The 18,517-nt window shown below is 42.2% G+C and overlaps 1 protein-coding gene across 2 annotated transcripts in view; it reads left to right on the top strand.

Annotated features, from left to right (window-relative positions):
* The window catches only part of ERCC8 (ERCC excision repair 8, CSA ubiquitin ligase complex subunit), a 41,640-nt gene extending 36,112 nt beyond the window's left edge, over window positions 1-5,528 (top strand). For both annotated transcript variants that reach the window (XM_004608463.2, XM_055123587.1), the window contains 3 exons: window positions 1,394-1,591; window positions 2,720-2,800; window positions 3,547-5,528. In XM_004608463.2, coding sequence (XP_004608520.1) covers window positions 1,394-1,591; window positions 2,720-2,800; window positions 3,547-3,615 — 348 coding nt within the window. In that variant the 3' untranslated portion in view covers window positions 3,616-5,528. The remainder of the gene's footprint in view (window positions 1-1,393; window positions 1,592-2,719; window positions 2,801-3,546) is intronic.
* Window positions 5,529-18,517: the final 12,989 nt, after the last annotated feature.

Here is an 18,517-nt window from a genome sequence, read left to right as displayed (position 1 = left end):
TGACATTGCATCTATTATTTTTATACTGGTTTATTTGATGGTAAACTGAAGTACCTTGCGACAGAATCTTTTAGGTATTCACTTAATAACTAGAGGTATGTATTTTTTGAGCAGTTAAAAACCTGTGTAATATAATTTGCCATCAACATATCCTAAGTCTGTGAAATCTTTTCTTCTCCAAAACCAAAATCTTAAAATAAAAATGAAGTCTTTTCAAAGGCTGTACATACCACCTTTAAGACATAGCCAGAGGGGGGGAAAAAATGTGCTTTGAACTTGAAACAGCCGCGGGACACCTGGGCAGTCTCAGGCCGGGGCCGGAGCTCGGGCTCTGGCCGAGATTCGACCCGGGTGGACATGCCTTTGCACAGCCACGTGGATGTGGAACAAGCAGGAACCAGAGACAGCTTTAGGACTTGGGGTTCCCGCGAGTGCTTGCAACCATGTATGCAGACTGTGAACTAAGCTTTTGCTACATGCTGTTATAGGAAGGAAATGATTCATTTTCCAACTTAAATCTCCCTGGACTTAATTACTATAATACAGAAATTGTAAACCTTTTATCTCTTCATTCTCATCAGTGGAAAACTTATTATCAAATATTTCCTTGTCAATAGAGCTGTATTCTTGGGGGATAAATTCCAACAAAATTAGTGAGTCTGTGTTGAAACTCCAACAACAATAGTGAGTTTTGTGTTGAAATCTGGAATGTAATCAAGGTAAAGAGAAAAGGAAGTGAAATTATCAGTCACGCAGGGGGGGGTTGGGGGGTGAGGGGTGGGATGTATACTGGTTTTTGTTGTTGTTGTTGTTGTTTTTATTGGTGGTGGAATATGGGCACTGGTGAAGGGACGGGTGTTTGAGCATTGTATAACTGAGATATAAGCCTGAGAACTTTGTAACTTTCCACATGGTGTTTCAATAAAATAAATTTAAAAAATTTAAAAAAATATATAGCCAGAAGAAGCCCATTCACCTGCAATGCTTTTATAATTTATAACATATTTTTAACACATTTTTATAGTAATCTTTTTATATTTATGAAATTGAGGAGAACGATCATAGACAATTACCTTTTTCAGTTTATGACACATCAGAGAGTTTAGTACTTTAGCTAAATGACTTAAAATGTTCTTTCACTGTTGCCATAATTTGCATTCTTGCTGTCATGGTCAGAATGCTAACATTAGCTTTTTTGGTTTGTTTACTATATGTATATCTTCTTGAGAAAATTTATGCCACTGGTTTTAGTATCTATTCAGTAATTTTTGTTAGATTTAGTTCAGTAGAACCCTTTTAATAGTACTGTACAATATTTAAAGTTTGTTTCTGCATTTGTGTTGTGTCTTTCAAATTCAAGAAATAAATAACTTTTTAATTTTACATCCTACAGGTGAACTATGGAAAAGTTTGTAATGAGAGTCGAAAAGGATTGAAATTTGCTGTCTCCTGTGGCTGCAGTTCAGAATTTGTTTTTGTACCATATGGTAGCACGATTGCTGTTTATACAATTTACTCAGGAGAACAGATAACTATGCTTAAGGGACATTATAAAAACGTTGACTGCTGTGTGTTTCAATCTAATTTCCAGGTGAGAATGATACTTAAGGGAATTAAAAATTCACTTCTAGCTAGGATGCCAGATCAGTCATATATATATAAAAGAGTAATTGTGATCTCATTCTGATGAGTTAAATTTATAATCCACATTTGAGGTAGGCTTTTTTTTTAAAATAGAAGATAATGTTGCATAGATATTTAGATGTTATATATGTGTGAATCAGAATAATACTGTAACTCAGCTTGGATAAGTTTTTTGTAGATAGGCACCATTTGGAGATTTTAAATCTGTGGCAGATTAAACTAATTTTTGCAAATTCTTTTGTGTCTGCTCTCAAAACAATTTGTGTATCTCGATTCATGTTTGTGTGAATCTGTCAAAAATTTATTTGTTGTTTTTAACTCAATGGCTGCTCAAACCTGCTTTTGAGTTAATGGCAAATGATATTTTTTGAGTATATATGGTTTTTCTCTTATTTTTCTTTCTTCCATTGTTGTTGTTGTTGTTATTGTTGTATTTTGGGTCACACCCCTCTGTGCTCAGGGCTTACTCCTGGCTCTGCACTCAGGAGTTACTCTTGGCAGTGCTCAGGCAACCATATGGCATGCTGGGGCTCAAACGCAGGTCAGCTGGGTACAAGACAATCGCACTCTCTGCTGTGCTACCTCCAGCTCCGAGACCTTTTTCTTCTGGTCTAACGTCCTGACCTCTTTTTCATCTCACCATTAAAGTAAGGTGGTCTTTATCATCTCTAAAGACAAAATTAAAAAAAAAAACAGGGCATAAGCCCATTTCTTTACAGAATCCCCGTTGCTCATCGATTTGTTTGAGCGGACACCAGTAACATATCTCATTGAAAGACTTATTGTTACTGTTTTTGGCATATCCAATACGCACAGGTAGCTTGCCAGGCTCTGCCGCTTGGGCTCCATACTCTCGGTAGCTTGCCGGGCTCTCCGAGAGAGGGGGAAGAATCAAACTCGGGTCGGCCGCGTGAAAGGCAAACGCCCAACCGCTGTGCTATTGCTCCAGTCCCTAATAGAAATAAATAATATAATTTAACTAACCGAAGAAATTTCCAAAATCGGTATACTTTATTTTGGGTTGGTACCGGCTTTTAATTGATCCATAGTCATATCGTTGCTGTCTGTGTTACAGGAACTTTATAGTGGTAGCAGAGATTGCAATATTCTTGCTTGGGTTTCATCTTTATATGAGCCAGTGCCTGACAATGATGAGGTAAGTAAAATATCTCTCGTGTATTATTTCCAAATCATCAAAAAGCTTTATTCATTTACCTTATATAGAAGAGACTGTTAAAGAATGTGTTATTCTAATTGTAAAATGAAATAAATGTTGCCTGTTATAGAACATTGAAAAATTCAGAAAAATATCTAAAGAACATAAATTTCTAAAATTGAGTTAATGTCTATGAATAATAATTTTCAGGTTAATTGCCACATGATTTTTGCTTTTTTCCTCTATTTTTTAAATTTTCTTATAATGCTCAGACTTACAACTTGCCAAACCTACTTTTCTCACTTCTATTGCATACATAGCCTCTTTTTCCATTAGTAACTATTTGTAAGTAACTATTTATGAATATTCTTAATAATTAAACACCACAATTTACTTAAATATTTGTGGGGGGGTTGTTCTTTTGGCTTGGGGTCATGCCCAGCTGTGTTCAGGATTTCCTCCTGGCTCTGTACTCAGTGATCACTCCTGGCCATGTTAAGGAGACCTTATGAGGTGGTGGGTATCAAACCCAGGTTTGAAACCCACCACCATATATGTTCTCCCAAGCACCACCAGGGGTCACTTTTGGACACAGAGCCAGGAAGAGCCCCTGAGCACTGCCTGCTATGCCTCAATCTACCCCCCCATCCCCAATGATCTAATTACTATTCATCTTATATCGTTGCTAACTATCTATCTCATGAGCTTAAAATAATTATTTCCCTTTCTTTTCTCTCTTTTTTTAGACCACAAGCAGATCACAATTAAATCCTGCGTTTGAAGATGCCTGGAGTAGCAGTGATGAGGAAGGATGACTGTCAATCCCTAGCACTTGGTGTCTCTATTGGCAGGATAGTTCTCACATAGAACTATTTGGGGACTTTTGTAAAAACCTAATTCCAATGACGGCGGAATTACCTTGATTGGGGGGTGTTTTTTCCTCCCTTGTTTTAAAATGAAGTTAGTATATGCCTAAAGACCTACAACAGTTTACCATGTGTTTTAAATAAAACACACCCCTAGAGCCAAGCCCCATTTGCCACCACATGAGGAGACACGTCTCGGTGCTCTGCCCACTGTGGTGGCCCTGCAGCCTCCTCCCTAGCCTGGGCCCAGGCATCGCAAACTGAGGACCAGCAAGTAGAGAGCGTTAGACTTGACTTTCTCTGCTGGCTGTGTCATCAGCTGCTCATTTTCATTCATCCTCGTCATTCATGCTCATTCCCATTGAGGAGGATAATACCCAAAAATAATAGTTCAAGAGGTATCGTCAGAATTTTCTTACTCCTATTCATGGATTCTGTTTCATACAGATTTTACTTAACCACATCTAGCTCTTTGTTAAATATTTTGGGACTCATCAAAAAACTGCATCACAAGAAGTCTAACTTGAACCCAACCCAGCAGTTCTTGGGAGTCATTGCCGCTGGTGCTCGGGGGACCAGCTGGCACCAGGACTTGAACCCAAGCCTCCTGCATTCATAGAATGCACTCATCTGATTGGACTATCTCTCTAGCAAGTGGAATGTTTTTATGTTTTTATTTATTTTTTATTTTGGGACCATTCCCAGCTGTGCTCAGGGGTGATTCCCAATTCTGTGCTTGGGGGACTGTATGGTGCTACATGTAGAGCATGAACTTGTCCTGTTGCATGCTCTCTCAGCCTCAGTGTTTCAGTGCTTCACATGGCAACTTGTCTTCATGCTTTGACTCTCTGTCTATCTTGATAATATAAACTAAGTTCTTCTGGGGCTGGAGAGATAGCACAGCGGGTAGGGCGTTTGCCTTGCACGCGGCCGGCCCGGGTTCGATTCCCAGCATCCCATATGATCCCCTGAGCACCGCCAGGGGTAATTCCTGAGTGCAGAGCCAGGAGTGGCCCCTGTGCATTGCCAGGTGTGACCCCCCAAAAAAATAATAATAATAAATAAATAAACTAAGTTCTTCTTAGTTTATCAAAGCACAAAATTGCCTGGCAAGAAATCTGGCCTAGTTACAAATGTTTTTAGAAAATTTCTCTTATTATCTCCTTTTCTTTTTTGTCATAATTGTGCCCCCCCCGCCTATCATGAATTATCAAGACATTATTCATAATTATCATGATTATCATGAATTATCATTATTACCTTGAATTCCCTTTCTTCCTGATTTTGATCAGTGGGACACTTGAAAAAGATTTTGTGAAAGTTTTTAAGTATTGGGTCAAATATTTATTTCTCTGATATTTCTCACTAAATTTTTTATGTGTTTATTTTATTGTTGATTTTCTTAAGTCTTAATCTCTAAGTCCCACATTTTTCTTTTATTGGTAAAAAATACTTTTTTAATTGGAGGGTCTTTTCTTAACTTTTAGAAAAAAGTCTTCTATTTATATCAGTATTTATGCTCAGTGTAAATAATTTAAGCAACATAAAATCTTACAGAAAAATGTAATGGTTCTGTAAAATCAGGCCACGTTAACATTTTGGTGGCCATTCTTCATTTTGTCACCTTTTACATGGAATTTTCTATACTGGGGTGTTAAACGTACTGTTGTATAGTTAACATACCACAGAAACTCTCTCCGCCTACACCAGCACCTCTCTCCCTCTCTTAAACTCCTGCTTCAATCCAGATTTTTTTAACCAACTATATGTTCTTTCATATTACACCCTTTATGGATTTATATAGACAGGCGGCGAAGAGATTTTACTTTGTAAAATAAAAGTTCTGCCTTGATTGTCTTCAATTATAGTTTATAGAAATTCCTCTTTGGCATAACTTTGTTAACTATTGTTCCTTATTTTCTGTATTTTTCATATAGTGGCTTTGGATAGGCCTGTCCTGATAACACCACCTCTCTGAGGACTATATAAATTTTGGGTACATATTTTTGGTAAATAAGTCGATTCACAGTCCATAATCCCAACTGTCACTTTTATCAAATTCTCAAACACCAAGTCAATATTCTTTTCCTAAATTAGCCCAGGCCTGAGGGGCCACTCCTAGTCTCAGAGGTCCTATAAGAGCCCAGTCCTACACCAGAGCCCACCGAAGTGATTCAGACTGTCCAGTTCTTACATTCAGTGAACATACTCTGCCTCTCCTAGTTCTTCCCTAGAAAACCCCAGTAAAGACTTTGAACCATGCCCCATCCTTTCCAAAGCTTCCCCCTGACTGGCCCTGGTCCTACTAGGTTCCTACCAAAGTAGGACCTTTTAAATGTATCACAAGTTCTGTTTCCCTGACCAGGAATGGACTTGGTTTCTTGGCAAGCACTCTACTGTTGGCAAATGGCACAGATGTACTGTTTCAGGGGAAATTATTAGATGCATTGCTATAAATCCAGGTATAAAGGGACACATTCACTATAGGTGATAGGACCTGGGCACACTCTGGTTTGATGTGCCTTACCTCCAGGTTTTGTGGATCCATTCCATTCCTGGTCTGAGTTACCTTGCCCAACAAGAAAAACCCAGGTGCAAATCTAAACGATACAGTGAACAGGTTGGTATGTTACCAAATAAAGACAATATGTCCTCAAATTGCCTTTGGCTTCCTCAGTGAAGTCAACATACATAGGCTCTATTTTAGCCCACGTCTTGGGCAGTGGGTACTGTATTGTGTTTGTATTTATTAGGGCATCACATGATCAACCTAAAGGAGGAATTCTGCATTTCTTCCCACACTGTTGAAAGCCTAGGGCACAATATAGAACACCTGAGTGCTTGGGAAAAAATGACTGCATTTCTGAAATGCCCCTCCAAAGGCAATGAGGAGTGAACCGTCTTCCTCATCTGGTCTGCTGTCTAGACAGCACTGAGAGGCACTGGAGCCACTTAGGCCAGTTAAATGGAAGTACTTAGAGCCCTGGATGCTTTCCACTCCTGGATGCACTCTCTCGAACTTCTCTTTCCTTCCCTGAGCTTGGCTGAGTCACACTTGAGATGGTGTCTCCGAGTACAGTGAGAAGACACCAGTGAATACTTGCTCATGTGTGCAAGACCAATCACGGGGTCAGTGTGGGCCTCAGGGCATCATAGCTCCCCACAAACATTGTTGGGGTCATGAGACTCTCAGCTGTTGTCTGCTTCCTACTCTTACAAGTGATTCATTCCCAACTCAGTAGGATATGAGGTTCCCATCCCAATAAGAGACTAGTGGCAGGGTGGGGGTGGGGGTGGGGATGGGGTGGGCGTGTCTGGAGGGATACTGAAATCATTGGTGGTGAAGAATGGGCACTGGTGGAGGGATGGGTACTCGTCATCGTATGACTGAAACACAAACATGAAAATTTGTATATGTAACTGTACCCCACGGTGATTCATTAATAAAATAATAATATAAAAGTGGGATGATGCTAAAAAAAAACCATTTTTGAAGTGTGGTTGTGGGATAGAGAGATAGTCACTGGCTAAGGTGCTTGGCTTGCATGCAGCTGAACCATGTTTGGGCCTCAGCTTTACATATAGTCCACTGTGTATTGCCAGAAGTGTTTCCTGAGCACAGAGACAGGAGCAATATTGGGTGTGGCCCAACTGTCTCCTACCAAATTGAAAGAAGAAAAAGAAAATTGTATAAGGTAACAAGTGCTCTGGAGAGAAACAACACAATCCAATGTGAGGAGTCATTGTTTAAGCAGTGTGTCCAGAAAAGAGTTCTAAACAAAGAGAAGCCATGTAGATACCTGAGAGAAGGAAAATACACAGACGCCGGAGGCCAGAGCATGGCTGCAGTATTCACAAATAGTCAAGAAGTCCATGCGGTTAGGTTAGAGTAAATGAAAGAGTGTTAGGAGAGAGGGACGGAGAACTGATGCCTGAAAGCTGGTGGCCCTTTCAAACAAATAACCAAAGAATAAAACTCACCTCACTGTTTCAGGGAACAGGCATCTGACTTCCCATAGTTGTGCCTGACGGGACCCTCTAGGAATGACATGAACGGGGCAAGATGAGAAGAGGACCCCACAACCAAGTCAAAGTAGATAATCGTAAATGAAGAAGAAAATGGGGTCTTTACTCCTCTGGGTAAAGATCTGCCTACAGTTCTCATGGGTATACGATTCCCTTAATACTTTCTTTTCACCTTTCAAGATAAATCAAACCATGGCAACTTTGGAAAAGAATGACACAAGATCACTCTGGTCACTGTTTTGCTAACAGACTATATAAAGGATAGAGGTGTTTAGGAGGCTACTGCAATAATCAAGGTGAGCTTAGGAGAAACTGACAGTGCTATCCTGTTATGTCTGCAGAGCAGGCTCACTATGGTAACAAATCAACTACCCAATTTCTGAGACTTAATGCAATATACATCTGACTTAGATCATATGAAATCCCTCCAAATGGTAACCTAAGAAGTCAATCCCTCCTCCACTGTGCTCCACCACAGTTCACATAAGGTTTAACGACACAGGAGAAGGCCCCCAAAGCATCTCATTTTCATAAGCATGAAGGAGCCAGACCTGGAAATGCCAAGAGCTTCTGCTCAAAATCCACTGGCCAGGACTCCTATCATAGACCACAGCAAACCTGCAGAGAACACTGGGAAATACCTGCTGTGTGTCCAAGAGAGGAAGCACACTCAGCAAACAGCTACCCAGTTTTCTGCAAAGAGTGTCACTGTGTCACTGTATCACTCAACCCGTTGCTCATTGATTTGCTCGAGCGGGCACCAGTAATGTCTCCATTGAGAGACTTGTTGTTACTGTTTTTGACATATCGAATACGCCACAAGGAGCCATGTGGACGAAATACTCTTGGAAGCTTGCCGGGCTCTCCGAGAGGGACAGAGGAATCAAACCCAGGTCGACCGCATGCAAGGCAAACTCCCTACCCCGCTGTGCTATAGCTCCAGCCCCTGCAAAGAAGAGAAAATAAGCCCACTCATACTCAAGACTATCACCAAACATACCAAAAATATAGCAATCCCTTTTCTTCAATGCATAATTCCTTTGCAGATTATAAATTATGAAAAACTGGCTGTTTGCGTTCCCACTTACTTGCCATTACTGGCTGATTCCACTTACTTGCCATAATGTTTAAACTTCTTCACTGGTATTATTCTTCACCCTACTTAGAGGATGGGGTTGCAACAAACAGGAACGACAAACCTTGCTGTGGGAGACTACAAGTGAGGCCTCTGCCACTTCCTTTCCTGGAGCACTTCATCTGCTAAACTGCTTTATCATTTAGAAATCGATGGGGAACTCATTTTACAAGCATGAAACGGGATGTGTAAACTAAATAAAACAAAAAAAAAGATGAAAGGTTTTAGATTACATCTATATTCATTCTGTCTCTGTCTCTGTTTTTTTGTTTGTTTTGCTTTTGGGGTCACACCGGGTGATTCACAGGTGTTACTCCTGGCTCTGCACTCAGGAATTACTCCTGGTGGTGCTTGGGGGACCACATGGGATGCTGGGAATCGAACCTGGGTCGGCCGCGTGCATCTCTCTCTCTCTCTCTCTCTCTCTCTCTCTCTCTCTCTCTCTCTCTCTCTCTCCTTTGGGGTCACACCTGGTAGTGTTAGGGGAAAGGGCAGACCTGCTCTCAGCATGGTGCTCAGGGAGCCATGTGGTGCCAGGGATGGAAGCAGGTGCTATTTCTCTGGTCCTATTTTCTTCACTTGGGAGTTGTTATAGTACATGTCTATCCATCTCCATGGAGTCTGATTTTCACAACTGTATTGCAGATGATCAGAAAACATTGTTAAAACCCTAGGAGAGACTGCTTTGAAAATATATCTTAAACTGGGGGCCGGAGCAATAGCACAGTGGGTAGGGCGTTTGCCTTGCACACGGCCGACCTGGGTTCGATCCCCGGCATCCCATATGGTCTCCCCAGCACCGCCAGGAGTAGTTCCTGAGTGCAGAGCCAGGAGTAACCCCTGTGCATCGCCGGGTGTGACCCCAAAAGCTAAAAAATAAATAAATAAATAAACTTGATCATTTAAAAAAAAAAAGAAAATATATCTTAAACTACTTTTTTCAAAAATCTATTTCAGTAAGAGCTTAAAATGTGGATTTCAGGGGCTGGAAAGATAGTACAAGAATAAGACATTGTCTTGCGTGCAACTGGCCCTGGCTCAATCGCTGGCACTGCGTCCAGTCCCCAAGCACTACTGGACCTGTGTGGCCCAGCACAGTCCATATTTATCTTTCAAGGGTGGTGTTTTTAAAACGATAAAGACAAGTCAACTGTTTTGTTTTTGTATGAAACCCAGGTTCTCTGTACAAATTATAACCACCAAAGACTATTTCTACTCACTTTTCATCCCTCATCTGTAGATACCCCAAAAGCTCCTAACATTTATTCTCATATATTATTTAGAATCTAATTGGAAATATAAATATATACATTTATATACATTTTGGGTTTTTTTCCTGTGCTTTTTGGGTCACACCTGGTGATGCACAGGGGTTACTCCTGTCTCTGCACCCAGGAATTACTCCTGGTGGTGCTCAGGGGACCATATAGGATGCTGGTAATCGAACCCAGGTCAGCCGCATGCAAAGCAAATGCCTTACCCGCTGTGCTATCGCTCCAGCCCCCATTTATATAAATTATAATGTATAAATCTAATGTATGTATGATAGACTTATTATGAATAGCCTACTAATAAAAGTATCACTAATATCCTCTCTTATCTCAAAATGATGTTTTGTCTAAAAATCAAGTGATTATTCAAGGGAGTAATCATCCCGAATAGTCAATAAATTATGTCATTTCTTTAGTAGCTAGCAGATCTAAAGAAAAAATATTATACATATCTACAAGCTACCAAGAGCATCCCGCCTGCACGGCGGAGCCTGGTAAGCTCCTCGTGGCCATGGCATATTCAATATGCCAAAAAAAGTAACAAGTTTCACAATGGAGATTTTACTGGTGCCCGCTCGAGCAAATCTATGAGCAATGGGACGACAGTGCTACAGTGCTACATATATGACATTCCCAAAGCGAAAAACAAAATTAAATTAACCAAAATTCTCACCATTCACATTTTATTAGTAGCCAAGGCATGGCCGGACCACTATTGGAGAGGCCTCCAAAATGTTTTTTAACATTTGTCTTCAGTGTTGTACACTCCAATGCTATTGGGAAAACACTGAGTATGTAGAGAAAGTTCTGGAAAACACTGCATAGGTATTTGCTCCTCCAAGAAGCCCAGAACTTCTGCTTGCTGGATTGTTATGTAAGCCTATGGACATTGATTAATTGCCATTATGTAAAACTTAGCATGATACATAGCTTAAATACAGTATGTACTAACAGAATCCCCCAACCACACAGTTACAGTTTTAAATTATTATATTTTTGCTTTCTTGTTTGTTGATTACTTGTTTCAATTAATTAAAATGCAGCTTTTCTTGATAATATATAATTTAGTGATTTAATAAGATACAAATTATGATAGTAGTCCTGTTTAGAGCCATAGAGATAATACAGGGGTTTAGGCACTTGCCTTGAATGTGGCTGACTCAGGTTCAATTCCTCTGGCATAACATATGGTCCCTAAGTGCTGCCAGAGGTTACTCCTGAGCACAGAGCTAGGAATGGCTCCTGAGCACTGCTGGGTGTGCACCAAAACAACACCCCAAAGAAAGGCATTTTAGCCTAAAAGGAAAGAGAAGGGCAGAGAGAGAGGAGAGGAGAGGAGAGGAGAGGAGAGGAGAGGAGAGGAGAGGAGAGGAGAGGAGAGGAGAGGAGAGGAGAGGAGAGGAGAGGAGAGGAGAGGAGAGGAGAGGAGAGGAGAGGAGAGGAGAGGATGGGAGGGAAGTGGAGGGGAGGGGAGAGAAGAGAAGGGGAGAAAAGGGAAGAGGAGGGGAGAGGAGGTAAGGGGAGGGGAGAGGCAATGAGGGGAGGGGAGAGAAGAGAGATGGGAAGAGAAGACAAGAATGTCTGTCACAGAGGCAGAATGGGGTGGGGGTGGCTGGAGGGAAACTAGGGACATTGGTGGTGGAAAATGTACATCAATGAAAGAGTGGGTATTGGAACATTGTATGACTGAAATTCAATCATGAACAACTTTATAAAATTTTGCATACATCTTAGACCTATGAACAGAAGACTGCCAAAAAAGAATGATTTGTTTGAAATTCAGAGTTTGCCTGAAGTGACAGAAAGACATGAAGGAACCAAGCTTGGGAGGGTGTAGTGATACTGAGGAATAGAAAGATGGGGGAAGTGTTCAGAGTCATCTTATCAATGTTCTGTTGCAATTAGCTTTTTCCTATGATGATATCAAAGACGTTGTCTGAATCTATATGAAATTCATATGACCAACCTCCTGTTTTTGGCTTCTGGGCCACACATGGTGGTTCTCAGGTCTTACTTCTGGTTCTACAATCAGAGAGCACTCCTGGAGGGCTCGGCAGACCATATGGGATGCCAGAGAGCAACAGAGGTTGGCCGCGTGCAAGACAAATATCATTGCTACTACATGCAAAGGAACACCCTGCCTACTATCACGCCAGTCCCTGGACAATGCTTTTGAAGGACAAGATTTTATAAATACTCCCAATACATTTTCTAAATCCCTAAATATCAACTGTACTTATTTAGCTCTTAGAAAACCTCAAAGCTTTATAAATTAGGTAAGACCATAATATCAGAAGAGGTTACTTTCTTTGAGGCATTTCTCAAAATATAGCTCTCTTAATAAGTGTAGCAGAATGACATAGTGTGCTAAAATGAAGGTTTCCCAGCCACTGTCTGGACCTACTAAATTAGCGAAGGCTGGAGAAAAGCTCAATGGGCTGGGCCCAGCTTTGCATGCAGGAAGCCTGGGTCCTACTGCAGGCTACCCTGAGCACCACAATGGATAACAATTGAGCACTGCTGCGTCTCAAACCCAAACTTCACTGTCACTGTCACTGTCATCCTCTTGCTCATCAATTTGCTCAAGCGGCACCAATAATGTCTCCATTGTGAAACTTGTTGTTACTGTTTTTGGCATATCCAATACGCCACAGGTAGCTTGCCAGGCTCTGCCGTGCGGGCGAGATGCTCTCGGTAGCTTGCCGGGCTCTCCAAGAAGGATGGAGGAATCAAACCAGGGTTGGCCGCATGCAAGGCAAAAGCCCTACCCGTTGTGCTATAGCTCCAACCCAAACTTAAACAAGTAAAACAGAAAACAGAACAATTATGAAACAAAATGAATTACATCCTCTAACTAGAAAATATACCTTAAGGGTACAGAATATAATAGCAGCAACAATAAGGTACCTAGGAATAAATGAAATATTGGAAAGATCAGTAGAGGGTAAAAAAAATCTAAAGATGGAGGAGATATGCTTAAGTTTTTAATCTATGGAAGGTATTAGAAAGGTAGATCTCTCCTTTTCAACACAAAAATCCTTGTTTGAATTGTCTGAGCTTGTTTTCTCCAACATCTTACTGTTTATTCTTGAAACTCACTGTTTTCCAGTTTCCAGTTCCCCTATTCAGACCTGTTCTTAAGATCAGCTTCCATATTGCTAAGTCAAAGGTCAAGTTTTGTTTCCCAGCAGTTGTATTTGGCACTGGGTATAGCTTTCTCCACCTTGAAACACTTTCTTACCTTACTGTAATGAAGGCCTAGGTTATTGTTCAGCAAATATCTTCTCTTCTACTTGAGGTTTGAATATGCTTTCCCTTGTCCCTGCTGTTGGATTTGGCTCTGTGACACACTCTGCTAAGGCATTTTTAGCCAAATGATACACAGACCTTAAGTATGCTTAGATGATGCAAGCAGATTCCAAAGAGTTTTAGAGCTTGTTTTGATCTTTCACCCCAATTCTAACCAATTGGGGTGAAAGTCTAACTACAAGGAGACAAGATCTCCTTGTAGTTGTTACTTCTGAGTTCTGGAAGGAAGACACATGAAACATGGGATAGATTTTAAGTCAATCTGCAACCTGAAGCAAAGCAATTTAACTGAGCGCAGCTGAGGTCAACCAAACTGCAACCAACCTACTGGCTTATGGGTATGAGAGTAAGTATTGCCGTAAGCTACTTGTTCAGATTAAGTTGTTGTAGCATTATCATAGCAATAGCTGACTAACACACTTGGTTTCCAGAATACATCAATCTTCTGATTTTCTTTTTCCTCTTTTCCCACTTCCTTTTCTCCGTGGTGGTCGAGATGGTGCCTGATCACACATGCCTACCTGTGGTGCTCACACATGGTTGGGGTGTGGGGCTTGCATCCTCAGCCAGCGGCTGTGCTTCTTATTTAAAATTGGGGTCATTCTATTCACCATAGCCAGAATTTGGAAACAACCTGAGTGTCCAAGAACAGATGAATGGGTAAAGAAATCATGGAATACTATGCAGCTGTTAGGAAAATGAAGTCATGAAATTTGCTTATAAATGGGTGGACCTGGAGAGTATCAAAGCTGAGTGAAATGAGTCGGAAGGAGAGTGACAGATATAAAATGACTGCATTCATTGTGGGATATAAAAATAATATGTAGTAGAAGACTAATATCCATGGCCAGGGGAAACCGGGGCTAGGAAGACTGGTTAATGGTTAATGGTTAGTGGTTAGAAATAACCACAAGTGTAGGTGGGGCTGAGGGTAGATAAAATAGAGAAGAGACAATAATTTCTGGGAATGATCATACTGAACAAGATCAGAGTGTTAAAAGTTCGTAAAGGGATATTCCTGATAACCTTTCAGTATCAATACTGCAAACCACAATGCCCAAAAGGAGGAGGAGGAGGAGGAGGAGGAGGAAGAGGAAAAAGAGGAAGAGGAAGAAGAAGAACAACAACAACAACAACTGAGAAATATACACTGGTGGAGGGATGGGTGTTGGAATATGCACGACTGAAATCCAATCATAAACAGCTTTGTAAGCGTCTATCTCACAGTGATTCAATAAGAAAGTAAAAAATAAAAATATAATAAAGTTGGGGTGCTTGCACACATTCAGGTAGTGCTCACTCGGGGTTGTCTCCATGCACAAACACATGCTCCCCATGGGTCACACTGCCTGGCTGGGGTATGTGCACTCTCTTTCAGGGGTGGTGTTTGATGGAGGCTGTGCCCCTTTTGGGTTGGGATGCTTGCATACACCTGGTGGTTGATATGACAAGGATTAGTTTGTGGTGCCTGAGATCACACACTGGCACTGCCAGGCTAAGGCAGCAGAGATAGGGGAATGGCTGCATGTGGTGGCACCGGAGACTAAATTGATGGTGGGCCACTTACTAAGTAGGTTATTCCCACACTGTGGGTGTGAGCTTATATGTGACAATGTATTTTCTGGTAAAAAAAATTCCTTAAATTCATTTATGACTAACAGTAAATGTTTGATTTGTATATCTATTTGATGTATCTATCTCCCAGGTTATGTAAAAATTTCTCAGGCAAAAAGCAATGCTGAGTAGAAAAACCATTGAACTCTCTCCTCCCTGCCCAACCCTGCACTGTGTTCCTGATTTTACCCCAACTTAGACAGGCCAGTCTATGGTTCCCTCTGGGATTCCTGACCACTGGAATTCCCAGTGGGCTTTATAAAACCTAGAGCCTCACTTCTGGTACTCTTAGTACCTTTAAACTTCTCATACCTTTAAAAATTACCAGGAGGCTGACACTCTCAAATTCATACCGCCTTCCTGGTCCACTGCTGGAACCACTGGCCTACCTGCTCTGTCCACTGGGATATCTAGGCAGTATCTTAGATGAACTCAGTCACCCCAACAACCCCTCACTACCTCCCTTCCCACCTTCCCCCCCCCATGTCTGCATCTTCTTACTCATGACTATTTTCTCCTTCCAAATGTTCGAGACAACCCCCTGGATTCCTTCTTCACTCCATTTCCTCCTCCCACACCCATATCAGAAACTCAGACAATTCTGTCAAGATTCCATTCACAAGAGATTTTAAAGATCTGACCACTTTTCACTACTTCAACCTGGTCCACATCACTTCTGTTTCTCACATGGATTTTGTAGGAGCCTCCTAGTCATTAATTCATTTCTGCCTTTCTCCAACCACTCTCCAGTTAATTCTCAGAAAAAGCTGCCAGCGTACTCTTTCGAAAAAAGTTCCGTGGATGAGGTCACTTCTCTCCCCCAAGCCCTTCCCTTTATTCTCCTGCTTTGGGACCACACCTGTCGTTCAGTGTTCTGGATCACTTCTGGAGGTGCTGGGGGGACCATCTGTGGTGCCAAAGATCAAACCTGATCCTCCTGCATGAGAGTATGTATATAGCCTATTGAGCTATATCTCGTCTCCATTTTTAGAAAAACATTTTCACCTAGTTTTAGTGTTACATAATTGGCATACATTACCATACGCGTTTAAGGTGTACATATAGCATAAGGATTTGATTTACAAGTAATATAACTTTTTTGTTGTTTTAGAGCCACACCTGGAGGTGCTCAGGGTGTACTCATGATTCTGTGTTCAAGTATCACTCCTGGAGGTGTTCCTGGGACCAGAGGCTGAGCAAAGAACAAATCTGGGTTGGTTGCATGCAAGAAAGCACCGTATCTGCTGTACTTTTTGCATGTCCCCTCCCCAATCCAAACGCTTCCTTTGACTTCCTTTATCCTCACAATTCTCATTCACTGTCCCATTCAACCGCTCTGGCCTCCTTGCTCTTTTATGTCTTTTGCTTGCCTATTTCTTTTGTGTTGTTTGGGGGCCACACCAGGCAGTGCTCAGAGGCAACTCCCATCTCAGTGCTTGGGTTCACTGGTGGTGCAGTTGTTCAAAAGGCAAGACATGTGGCCAGCCCTTTGTGCTAAATCCAGGCTCCTTGCTGGTTTATGACCATGAACATCTCAGGTATGTTGATGCCCCAGGGCCTTTAGCTTCTTTGCTCCCTGGAATGCTGGAACAAATTGGAATGCTGTTGGATAGATTCACAGGTAAGTTCAAGTTTGGGCTCAAGTATTGCTTTTTATTTTATTTATTTATCTATTTATTTTTTGCTTTTTGGGTCACACCTGGCGATGCTCAGGGGTTACTCCTGGCTCTGCACTCAGGAATCACCCCTGGTGGTGTTCAGGGGATCATATGGAATTCTGGGAATCGAACCCGGGTCGGCTGCGTGCAAGGCAAACTCCCTTCCCGCTGTGCTATTGCTCCAGCTCCAAGTATTGCTTTTTAGTGGGATCTTCTCTGACCTCTTTTAACACTGCAACTCTCCACCCCTCACAACCCTTCCCTTCGACTTCCTGTCACCCCATAGGCACTCCTTATTTTGTTTCTGTATCTGTGGCATGTCAGCTGCAAGTGGAAAAAAATAAACGAACTGAAAACATGCAAAAACAGAATTTTTTCCCTCTGATTTGTTGTTTGTTGAAGGCTTGGAACATAGTACTACTCAAAATAATTCCTCTCTGTGACCTTTATATTTGAAATTCATATGTAGATATAGACAGTGACCGACTCAAAGGCAAATATCATTAAACAGTTGTATCTATTGCCTAAAGAATTTCCCAAATCTATAAAACCCACCTATGAGAGTATAATTTATCTAAATTAGAAGGAGACGTGTTAGTTTCTTTGAATCCAAGGTTCTCTTAAAGTAGAGCTTTACTGGTTTTTGAGATTTTTAATTTTCTCATTTCCATGCTTGTGTGGTTTCCTTTCTCTGCCCACTTGGTATGTGGGTTCTCATAGGTTTACACAAAACATTCAAAACCTCTTGTTTATTGCAGGAGGTAGGATGAGGCCAGGAAGGCAAAACCTGTAAGAGGGAAAACATCTTTTTTTTTTTTTTTTGCTTTTTGGGTCACACCCCGCGATGCACAGGGGTCACTCTTGGCTCACGCACTTAGGAATTACTCCTGGCGGTGCTCGGGGAACCATATGGGATGCGCTGGGAATCGAACCCGTGTCAGCTTCGGGAAAGGCAAACGCCCTACCCGCTGTGCCATCGTTCCTTCTGTCCTGAACTTGGCCTTAAGAGAAAACCCAGCAGATCTCACAAGCTGAATGAAGAGCTTGGCTCAGGGATACATACAATCCTCAGGTTAGCTTTCTTTTTTTCTGGAAGGCAATCCTAATAAATCTTCATTTCTGCCTCTTAAGTAATCTCTGTCTCTCTCTGTCTCTGTGTCTCTCTCTCACTTTCTCTCTATTCCTTCCTGTGGGCCACCTCCCCGCAACACCCCCCCCCACAGTGCTATGAGATTATGAGCATCCTAATCAGACAGCAGGTAGGTTAAGGTTGGCGGGACTTGCGACGCGCTCCTTCTATCCATCCTCATCCCTTCACACAGCAGGAAAAATAAATCCCTTGCTCTGATAGATTTCCTGCGGCAGTCTTTCTAACCAGGAAAAGAAAAAAAAGGTTGACTAGAGCCAGTCTCTTCTAAACCCCTCGCTTTCCCAATATTTGAAGCTCTTGATTTGAATTCCTTAATTATCAGGGGGTGGCGCTGACCCCAACTGGGCGTCAGGACGCCCCTCTGCACCCCTCTCCAGTGCGTCTGGGCTCTATTTATGTCGAGGCAAACGCACCCTCCAAGCAGTCTTTTGGGGGCAGCAGGGGCTTCCCTGTTCCCCCCCCCTTTCCGAATCTCTCCAAGTCCTGCCCGAGACGCTCGGGACGCCCCTGCACACACTCTTTCCCGGACAGCAGCGGGCGTCGGGGTCGGAGTCGGGGTGATGTGGGAGCGCCGGGGCGGGAGGCCGGGGCGCGGGGGCGCGGGCGCGGCGGGGTGGGGCGACGGCGGCCGCTCCCGGCTCCTCCCTCCGGCCCCTCGCGGGTACCTGGCGGCCGGGGGCGGCGCCGC

Source organism: Sorex araneus, chromosome 1 (assembly GCF_027595985.1).
Source record: "Sorex araneus isolate mSorAra2 chromosome 1, mSorAra2.pri, whole genome shotgun sequence".
Taxonomy (NCBI): domain Eukaryota; kingdom Metazoa; phylum Chordata; class Mammalia; order Eulipotyphla; family Soricidae; genus Sorex; species Sorex araneus.
This window is presented reverse-complemented; position numbering and strand designations above follow the sequence as displayed.